At 36.1% G+C, this 11076-nt stretch overlaps 1 protein-coding gene across 1 annotated transcript; it reads left to right on the top strand.

The window, feature by feature from the left end:
* Nucleotides 1–691: 691 nt before the first annotated feature.
* Nucleotides 692–10871, top strand: kctd5a (potassium channel tetramerization domain containing 5a). The gene is made up of 6 exons (XM_043235289.1): nt 692–980; nt 2920–3028; nt 3193–3284; nt 3883–3978; nt 7004–7129; nt 8553–10871. Exons 1-6 carry the CDS (start codon nt 759–761, stop codon nt 8580–8582), a joined length of 675 nt encoding a protein of 224 aa, XP_043091224.1. The 5' UTR covers nt 692–758; the 3' UTR covers nt 8583–10871.
* Nucleotides 10872–11076: the final 205 nt, after the last annotated feature.

Raw genomic sequence — 11076 nt, 5'->3', positions numbered from 1 at the left:
TATATATATATATATATCATTTAAATATAATTTATAATTTGAACTCCTTTTATCTACTAATTATGACTTAGTATATTTTAATTGCCTTTTTTACAACCACATCAAATTTTTTTCTCATAATTCTGACCTATTTCCTCATAATTTCACATTTTTGACTTTTATATTTTATCTTGAAGTATTTTATAATTATGATTTTATCTCATAACTGAATTTTGCATTTTAACTGCAGCTATTTGTCTCGTGACCATTACTCTGTATGTACCCTGTGTGTCACTTTGTATATCATAACTTACTTTTTTAATTCACGTAAGCTTTGTCATAAACACTTTGTTATATTATTTAAGATAATAAGCAATAAAAAAACAAAGCAATAAAAGCATGGTTTTTAGTTCTACTTTTTAGCTGCACGGTTTCTCAGAGCTGAGAGTTTGAGCGAAAAGGGGAAATGAATAATACAATTCCTGTAGGGTATAAAAAGTATCAACAGTTTGAATAATTAAACAAAACAAAAAAAACCATTAATGGTTGCGTGTCAAAACTTACCGAGCTGCCTATCTAGGTTGAATTCCGGGTCGCTGCTGCGCGCGTAGCGCTCTTGGCTGCCGGAAGTGTGCGGTCTAGATAGTCAGCGCTGTGTGTATGAGACACGGCCCGTGTATTCGGCTGGGATGGGAGGGCACAGCGGCTCTCAAACTCGCACACTTCCTGCTCTCGCTCAGTTCCATCATCGGTGAAGGCAGCGGGAGAGCAGAGGAGGGATGGCGGAGAAGAGCCCTGACCCGAGCGGCTCGAGCGCTCGCAGGTGTCCCGCTCTTTCTCCCGGAGAGAGACCGCAGCCGTGTACAAGCGGCTCGTCCAAATGGGTTCGTCTGAACGTCGGCGGCACGTACTTTCTCACGACGAGACAGACGCTGTGCAGAGACCCGAAGTCTTTCCTGTACCGCCTGTGCCAGGCCGACCCCGACCTCGACTCTGATAAGGTATTTATACCGCGAGCGTGAAAACAAGTGCTCGCCCCCGCTTCGCTTCTCTGGGACATTTAAACCGCTCGGTTAAACTCAAAATGTCGGGTCCGCCGCGTTTTCCTTTCACTATTTTGGTGTGTTTTAATATTTTAGCTAGTGTGCTAGCTGGTGAAGTTACAGTGAATGGAGCGCCGTTTACCAACGTTAGCTTAGCCTAACCGATAACACTTGATGTAACAGTTAGCTCGTACTCCAAACGAAGGCAGATCTAGTTAAAGAGGTTTGCGATATGCTTTAAATAGCGCAATCTCGTTTTAGCCTCTAATGTTGTAATCATTTGCTGGCACAGTATACACCTCGTCTATATTTTTTTTTCTGAACGTTAGTGCAAACTTGCATGCTACGTTACATGTCAAGCGCTAGCTGAAGAATTTAACACTGGCGTTGTTCTCGCTAACGTAAACCACGGGTATTAAAAACTAGCAATGCTTGTCCAAATAAACATTTAATATATTACAAACTAAGATTACTATTGTTTGTTAGTAACCGTCTGTCTGGCTTTGAACTTCAAAACTATGTGACTAGCAAATATCCGATTAAACACTTTACATATTGGTAACAATTTTAGACTTTTTTTTAAGCATCAGTTAACAGAAACTAATAAGTGCTTTTATAGCATTTATTGTAAATGTTTATGTACTGTTGTATATTTTCACATTAATGTATTTAGATAGCTAACAGTTCATAATAATGTATGCATGGCAACCAATTGCTCATTGATAGTTCATAATATCTAACACATTGTTTAATGCTATGCTATCTTATGTGAAGATTTACTAAAATATAAAGTATGCTTAATACTGTTTATCTGAATAAACCAAATATATATATATATATATATATATATATATATATATATATATATATATAAAACATAATTGTGTTCTAAACCAATTCCACTATTTTATTAATGTTTATCAGGTTAGGCTGTAAAAATACAAGCTATGATTTATATATTGTTAAATTATATCCTGTTAAATAATAAAGTATTTTTGCTAGTGTTTTATTTTGCTGGAGTAAACAATGAGGTTTGTAGTCAGTTTACTTAGTTTAAAAATATTTAAAAGTAGGGAAATATGTTTTTGTTTTGTATTTTATGAATTTACTTTTATTACATATTTAAGGTTTCCATCCCTATTTTTTATTGCCAGCAAACTGGCAAATAACTAACTGAATAATGATGTGAATAATGAATTAAATAACTCTAAAACAAACTATACTTAGGAGGAACTGATCCAGAATTTATCTGACAGCCAATTAAACTGGTTTAAGTAGTAATATATGCTATACAGAGATTGGCTATTTATCATGTAAAACAAGTATATTAGTCTTATTTAATAAATCATCTAGTTTCTTCTTTGTGACAGAAGAAGAAATAGGGTTGCCTGAATGCTTTTAAACTTTTAAAGGTCCGTATATGCATCATTTATTAGTGCAACGACCGTTGAAAGCGACTAAAAAGACAAAAAGAATTTCTTCTGTCCGTCGGCTTAGTCCAAAATATTCTTACGGTTAAAGAAGTTTTCACAAAGCAGAAATTGAGGGATTGAACTGCAGAGTTTCACTTGCCGGGTGCTTTAGTTAACACAGAGCGTAAACACTGTGGAATAAAGCTGGCTTTTTCGACCTCTGTATTGATCCGTGGTAATGATGTTGTGCTGGAGATGGATCGGCGTCCCTATGGGCTCTGCTGCATGTATGTTAAATGTCAGCCACACCTCGTCTTAACAGTCTCTTCAGTACTGATTTAAACAGTCTGGTGAGCTGCAAAGTCATTCAACACCGACTGAAGAATCCACATTTTAATAAATGGTTTATTATGCCGAAATTCTTCAGAGACAAGTCCTAAATTACTAACATAGCTTCTTTTTTTCTTTTTTTTTTTGTCATCTAGGATGAAACGGGTGCTTATTTGATAGACCGCGATCCCACGTATTTTGGTCCGGTGCTCAACTATCTGAGACATGGAAAGCTGGTGCTGAACCGAGGCCTAGCAGAGGAAGGTATGATGGGAATCCCATCAAGAACTTGAAGATATGTCTGAACATGCCGTTAGATTTTCTCACTGACAGCTAAATTCAGTTGAAACCTGCCTGTGACGTGTTCTTGACATTAAACTGTTTCGTTTATGATACGTGGGTTTTTAATGATGTTTTTCATCTGTCAGGCGTGCTGGAGGAGGCCGAGTTTTACAATATCACTTCACTGATTAAACTGGTCAAAGACAAAATCAGGGAGAGGGATTGTAAGACAGCTCAGGTGCGTCTAATGAATGAATGTGATTTTGATTTATGATTTTTTTTATTTGAATAATATTATTATTATTATTATTATTATTATTATGCTACTTATTTAACAAAATTGTAAATTTATTATTGTGTAAAATTTGGGATCCTTAAAATATATGAATGAAGGGGAAAAATATTTCAAAGAATTCAAATGATTGGAAATAAAAAGCCTTGAGTTAAAAAAACCAAAAAAACATGATTTGGCTCATATTTTTCAAAGGCCTTTTTAATGAAACGAGTTATTTACACAGTTTGTTCTGCTCATGTTTTATAAATGAGGCCCACGGATTTCAGACATATTAATATCAGTCAGAAAAATTGACTCTGTTGATTCTGCTCCCTTGTCTTTAACATAGATTTGTCTTACACAGCATGTCCTGGTCCTTTCAAAATTCCTCTGCAATCTGCCCTCTCAGCTTAATCTGATGACATTTGTGGATCTGCAGGAATGACAGTCATTCTGCAATTAAATCAGAGCACTGACCCAAAAAAAAAAAAAAAAAAAAGGTGTGCATTGTCCTCTTCATCTAGTGTTTTTCTGTCTTCTCATGCTTGTGCTCTTTCTTCAGCTGCCCGTGAAGCACGTCTACAGAGTCCTGCAGTGTCAGGAGGAGGAACTGACACAGATGGTCTCCACCATGTCAGATGGCTGGAAGTTTGAACAGGTGATTAGAGGATTACTCGCTTGTTACAGCTTTTTAGGGAAATTGTAGAATTTTATTTGGGGATGCACAATATACTGGTACAATATCTGGCTAATTTTCACACTTTAAATATTACTGATCAAAGGTGTTTATGTGTACATTATTTATATCTATATCATATTTTAAATCATTTTAATTTATCATTCAATACTATTCATATCACAAAAATATCAAAAAGTGCAACTGATTTTAAAAGTGTTGATTTATTGGGTTTATTGAGCAACAAATCAACATTTGAATAATTTCTGAAGGATCATAAAATAAATAAATTACACTTAAAATATATAACAATAAGAGAATTGTAATAATTTATTGCAATATTATTGTTATCCTGTATTTTTGATTATATACACGTGGCCTCATTGATCTTAAAAATACTCACCCAAAAACACCTGTTAAATGTAATCTCAAATTAAAACGTATTTATTGTCTTTTTTTTTTTTTTTTTTTTTTGGATGAAATATTTTGTAATTATAAAACCAGTAAGGCTGCGATTCCTGTGGAGGCGATCCTGAGCTTAGATTTTAGAAGCAGATGGCATTGAATGCTTTAGAAACAGCCGTATTTCCCGATCATACGCACCCTTAAACCTAAAATAATCATTCATAAAATTTGCAAAAGAAGAAAATTACAGATGTTCACAGTGAGGTGTTTACTGTCATTAGCGCACTTCTTCATGAGCGTTTGTTTATACACATAAAAACTAGAGCAGAACACCATCTTCTGTTAAAATCTAAGCTCAGATGTGTTCAGAAAATTCTCTAAAAACCAGTCATTGATCAGTTGATGCTCATAGGGGTGTATGTATGCAATCATTCACTCATTTGAGCTTTCAGCTGATTGTCTGAGTTAGTGAAGATTTGTACTATAGCTTGCAGCTTCTAGTGTGGACTGACTCCAGCTGTTGTGGTCATAAGTTGTGTCTGTTGTAGGCAAGGTGTAACGTCTTTGAATAGGCCATTCTTTAAATATGATGGTTTGGACATCTGTGATCTAAAGCCGGTGGTTTAAATGGGTGCCTCTGCTGCTTTCGGTGGTTAGAAGTTACTTACTGATTCAAATGTGGGGATGATCATTTTACTACGCTTAAACCAGTTTGCAAAACATTTGGTGTTCACTCGCTGTTTGAATCGGTGTGCTTTTTCTTTCTCTTAAGGTGTGAACTAAACTAGCTCAGGTTAGTGTACACTGACACCCATCCATTGAAAATTCAAAGAAGAATCTGTAGCAAATGGGGAAGTTTGCTGTCGTCTTGTGGTGTGGAGTTGGCATTAGTCAATCTGTGAAGCGTGTGGTATGGGAGGGTTTTCCCCGTGTGAGTGTGTGTGTGTGTGTGTGCTCCTGACCTGCTTTTGGCCTTATGTGGGCAGCAGGGTGACATTCCCTGTAAATGTATAAAAAAAAAAAAAAAAAAAAAAAAAAAAAAAAACTACAATGTGTAGAAATGACAGTAGGTATAGTGTTGGGTCGTCGTTTCCATCAACATTAAATGTTATCTATTATAAGTTGATTATTTTTAAATGGCTAGATTGGAAAATGTTTTGACCTTAAAGTATTCTTAATTCATGGCCACAATTTAAAGGGATAGTTCACCCTCAAATGAAAATCTGTCACCTTCATGTCGTTCCAAACCTGTAAGACCTTTGTTCATCTTCCGAACACAAATTAGTATATTTGATAAAGTCCGAGAGCTCTAAGACCCTCCCATGTATAGTAAGAAACATGATTCAGGTTTAGAAAGCGGCGTAGCCAAATCCATTCATCTCAGTCAATTCACCAGAAAGTAAAAGTAAAAAAGTGACGATGAGACAAATCTTCATTATGGAAAATATGTTAGTATAGTGATAGTTGATAAATGTGACGTGTGCCTTGAGGGTTCAATCTGAAATGTTTAACATTGAGATTAATTGAGATCATTTAAGGGCATCTAGGAGCAGTGGATTTTTTTTTTCTTTTTTGGAGGTTTGCTTTTATTTGACTAGCATGCTAAACAGTGTGTGCTTTTTAATTTTTGCATATTCATGCTTTTGTGGTGGAAGGGTACGGCACAGAAACGCAGTGAAGCTTTTACGCTTGGGGTGTTTGAGGGACAAGCTGTAATTTGTGGTGCGGTGGGAGGTTAGGTGCTCAAGTGAGTTCATCTGTAGTCAGCGGCAGGTGTGAGGAAGTGAAGCGTCTGAGGAGCGTCTGGTGGCTCAGACTAATCACTAACTAGAAACTGAAGAGACGAAGGCATCAGTACTCGAGTAGATGCTCCTGTTCAGGCCGGAGTCTAAACTGAAAACACTGATTGTTAATAATCAGTGATGGCTTTTAGAGATTTTCTTTCTTGCCCACTTGATGTGATATTCTCAATTCGGCACAAACATTAGTTGTTTGCTTGGGGGCGAGGGATGATTTGTTAAAGTTGTCATGATTAGTTTGTGTCTTAATGTTTTATTATGTATATTATGTATATTTTATTATGTGTATATATATATTAGCATTGAATACAATATTAGTGCTGCAACTAATGCTTGATAACGCTTTTGATAATTGATTAGTTGGACAATTATTTTGACTATTTTAGGGATAAGGATGTGACCTTAAACTGAAAGTTTTTGCGTTTTAAAATAAAGAATTCTCATGGTTTAATCACGTACTTCTCCCGCATCAGCCTATTCTGTCTTCATCCACTATTATAGATTTAGTTTGTTCAAAGAAATGCATTATTCAATGCGATATCTAATTGTGTGTTTGTGTGAGTATGAATGAGAATGACCTGGACGGATTTATGTTTGTTTTTTTTGTTGTTGTTTTTTTTATATATATCTTTGATGTAAAGCATCCCATGATTGAGTTTTCACGTGTCCTCTTTTACGCAGTATCACCAACAACATCAATATATCACAAGGAAGTGTGTTTTGTATTTACATCTTATGTAGTCAAATGCAGCTCACCATGGAAATACTGTCGTCATGTGTTTTCCTCTCCTCTCTCCTGCTAGTTGGTTAGTATCGGCTCTTCGTACAACTACGGAAATGAAGATCAAGCAGAGTTCCTCTGCGTGGTCTCCAAGGAGCTGCACAATCAGTCGTACGGCACAAACAGCGAGCCCAGTGAAAAGGCCAAGGTGAGGCTGACAGAACCCCTTCACGGTCTCCGGTGCGCTCTTCCCCCGTGCCCGGACAGAAATAGGCACTTACGCACATATCGTAAGAAAAAAAAAATTCCCACAGCTCTGCTCTTCGGATGGTCACGTGTGGCTTCACGGTACTCAAAGAGCCGATTAACCAGATCAGATGTGTTCATGCCTGAGTGTTTTGTTTCCCTGCATGCCGTGCACACTGAGGATGTGGAAATAGTTTTTTTTCAGTATTTCTTGGTGAGGAATCATTTACATATCACTTAAGCTGATAATTAGGTCTCTGCTGAATGCTGAAGGCTCACTCCCTCCCTCTCTGAGTCTATTACTAACGCTCAATTTGACGCATGCTGTCCGCCTGTATTTTTGCCTATTAGAAAGCCCTGCAATTATATCCTCAGCTCATCTAGTCTGCTTTCTGATCCCAGATAATGATGGAAAACCTGCTCAATATTTAATGCTTCAGCCGCAAATTTCCTTCTTGAAATCATCTTCTGGCTCTGTTTCAGTAGTTTTTTTTGTGATAGTGTAATGCTGTATCGGGTCGACAGGGCTTATGCAAAGTAATAAACACATTGGGATGATATCACCGAGCCATTGTTGAACGCTTCCTGTAAGGGGCCCGTATTCGCTTGTACAAATAAGCAAAGGCCTCACGTGGAGGGAAAGCGTTATGCCATTAGCCGGACGTGTTTGCGGCAGCAAGTAAAATGAACAAAAAGAAACAATCAAGGCTTCTTTTCCGCAATGTTTCTTACAAAATAAAGTAAATTTAATATATATTTTAATATAGGTATTAAATATATATGAAAATGTTGATATTGTTGTTGCTATTATTAATAATACGTGTGTGTGTGTGTGTGTGTGTATATATATATATATATATATATATATATATATATATATATATATATATATATATATATATATATATATATATATATATATATATATATATATATATATATATATATATATATATATATATATATATATATATATATATATTTTGGTTAACATTTCACATAACTAATATTTATAATATATAGTTGATTTATAAGTAAAAAAGTAATTCTCATATATTAGGAATTAGAATGGTAGCTTGACACTTTACTTATCTTTATTTTGTTTTGTGTACATTTAAATAAAATATAATAAAATGTTTGTTTACATTAATATTTTATTCTATGTTTTTTAATGATTTATTGATATTTAATTGAATTCATCATTAGACTAAATCGCAGAAATGAAGCAAACTTCAGGGTTTTTTTGGGTGTGGTTTTTTTATCCCCTTTTTTTTGTGAAGCATTTTAAATGACGTATTGAATATTTAATGTCCTTCCCTGTTTTATTTAGACACGCTCACTTTCGTCATCCAACCCATCCATTAACAGTTGCTTCTCTCTTGCAGATTCTTCAAGAACAAGGCTCTCGAATGTGAAACAACTGTGTTTTTATATCCTCCGGTCCCGCGGTTGCTGGGCAAAACAACACGCACCATATCACATCGAGAAAGCATTTGTCGAGCGGAATGACAACCTATTTGGAATGGATGTCCTGTTTAGTTTTAGATGAATTGACACTTGTTTGTGCCTGCACAGTTATACCGGACTGTTGTTTCTTGACATGGGCGGATCTATCTGAATTGTTTTGTTTGAAAAGGTAGGAATATGCATGTCATTAGTAAGCTGAGCAAAAAGGGCCTCAATCACGCCTGGTCCAATCATGTTTACTCAGGGTCTCTTATTGACTTTCACAAAAATCATGTCATTTGTGGTCCAGTGAGCAATTTTGTTAAAATGAGAAAAAAAAAAAACTAAACAAAAAACAACTGTATATTATGCCAGAAAGTTGAACCTCGTTGTTTAAAATGATGATTAAGAGAGTGGAGTGTTTTTTTTTTTTTTTTTTAAGCATAAGTATTTTTTTTGATTGAGATTAAGGTGGAGATATATATATATATATATATATATATATAAAACGTTGAGAGATGGTGGATTTTTATAGCAAGGATTTTTGTTTTAGCATGTTTGTAAGAACAGGCGGGATTTGATTTGATTTTAATATTTTTGACTCACATAGTGTTAGTATTTATACCAGAAGGGTGAAAGAACCTCTGTAACAGTTTGCCTCAAAGTTTCCTCACGTTTTGTGAGGTTTTACTGTTGCTGCCTTGAGTTGGTTAAAAACAGAACAGAAAAAGTTGTCTTCCATCCCCACATTCATTCCACTTGGATTTTGGATAAACTGGAACTATTTTTTTTGGTGGGGGGGGGGGTACTTTGTGACAGAGCTATATGTGATTTAATCGGAGAATTAAGGCGACGCCACGAAGGCATTGGGTCTGATTTGTTTTGGCAATACCGCTTCGAACAACGCTTTATTTACATGACAGCGACTGTTAATTAGTGGCGTTGTAGGGCTTTTTTCTGGTAAGAGACGGAGACAGAACGGGCACTTCTAGAAGAGAAACAAAATAAGTAAATTACTTCTACATAGTTTAACACTGCGGTTCTCGATTTGCTTCGGTTTTAACTTTTTGAGAGTTGAATCCAAATAATACGTAATCCTGTAGTTTATTAAAAACATTTCGACAATGTTGCCTTTAACGAACCTACACAAGATCTGAATTTCATTTGGAATTGTGGTCAGGGAAATAACACATCACTTTGCTAGGCTTCAAGCATATATCTATTTGACATCGTGTATATAGACTAAAGAGCATCATACTCAGTGCATGTTATTTTTCCTAATCCTCTCTCTCACACACACACTTACACACACACACACACAAAGGGCTTTTACTAGTGGAATACAAGCTATAATTTTTTTGCAGAGATTCATCCGATCTCTGAATATTGCCTGATCGAGGCGAAGTTTACATGGCTAGTATTTTCTAAACAATAATACTACACGTTTACTTACCTTGACTATGTGACAGCACATTCTAGTTTGGTTTTCAAGACCTGTATGTTTACATATCCTCTCAGTTACCTAGTTAGTTGACGTCAACCTTGTGTCTTAGCAGCTAGAGAGGAGGTTTGGATCGGTATCGGTGGAGTGTTAAGTCAGTGTCGTGGTGAGACGTGCCTCTGTTATGACCTCCCAGGCTCCAGACAGCGCGCTGAAAACCCCCGTCGTCCAGGCCGGGACACTGGAGAGTGCTGGTCATCACTGTGGAGGGCGCTGCAGCCCTTAAACGCAGTTTTATTATTCTTTTTTCTTTATGTCCTGCCTCCAAGTTCTTGGTGGAGAAAGTAGGATGCACACACTGATGCACCGATTTCACTTCTCCTTCATGTCTGCTGGACTTTGTCAGCCACGGTCTACATTTCAGCTGCCCGTTTACTTAAACTTGTTTCTGATGGGCCCTGGTGAGTTTGTTGTTTTTGTTTTCCCAGAGGCTGGTGTCTCACCTTTTTTTTTTTTTTTTTTTCTCTCTCTCTCTCTCTCTCTCTCTCTCTCTCCATGTAAAGCGTGCAATCTGCAAAATGTATTTTGAAAAACGGGCAAAAGCAGACCGAGTTGTCTTTTGCTCCACTTTGTCACTGCTGTTCCTATACTTATTATTATCCTATATAACATGTTTTTGTATTTGTATTTTTTTTATGCTTACAATTTGTGTATTCACATAGTATATTATATATGTAATTGCAAGTTAAGACTGGGGAAAATGTATATTATGGTAATGCTAGAACCTGGTCAAACTAAATAAACACTTTTGAATTCAGAAATGTGTCATTTATGTATTTGTTTTTTTTGTGTTTTGCGAGTTGTAATATTTCGTATATATTCAACCCAGGTTTGAAAGCAAAGAAATGTAAAGGGTTAAGTGTCTTTAGCTGTAGTGACCAACTCGCACAGCAGAGGGCACTTGAGCTATTTCAGGGCTGGAGCAATTGTGAGAGAACTTCAACCAGTGCTTTTCAGTGTTT

The sequence above is a fragment of the Puntigrus tetrazona genome, chromosome 3 (assembly GCF_018831695.1).
Source record: "Puntigrus tetrazona isolate hp1 chromosome 3, ASM1883169v1, whole genome shotgun sequence".
NCBI classification, from domain to species: domain Eukaryota; kingdom Metazoa; phylum Chordata; class Actinopteri; order Cypriniformes; family Cyprinidae; genus Puntigrus; species Puntigrus tetrazona.
This window is presented reverse-complemented; position numbering and strand designations above follow the sequence as displayed.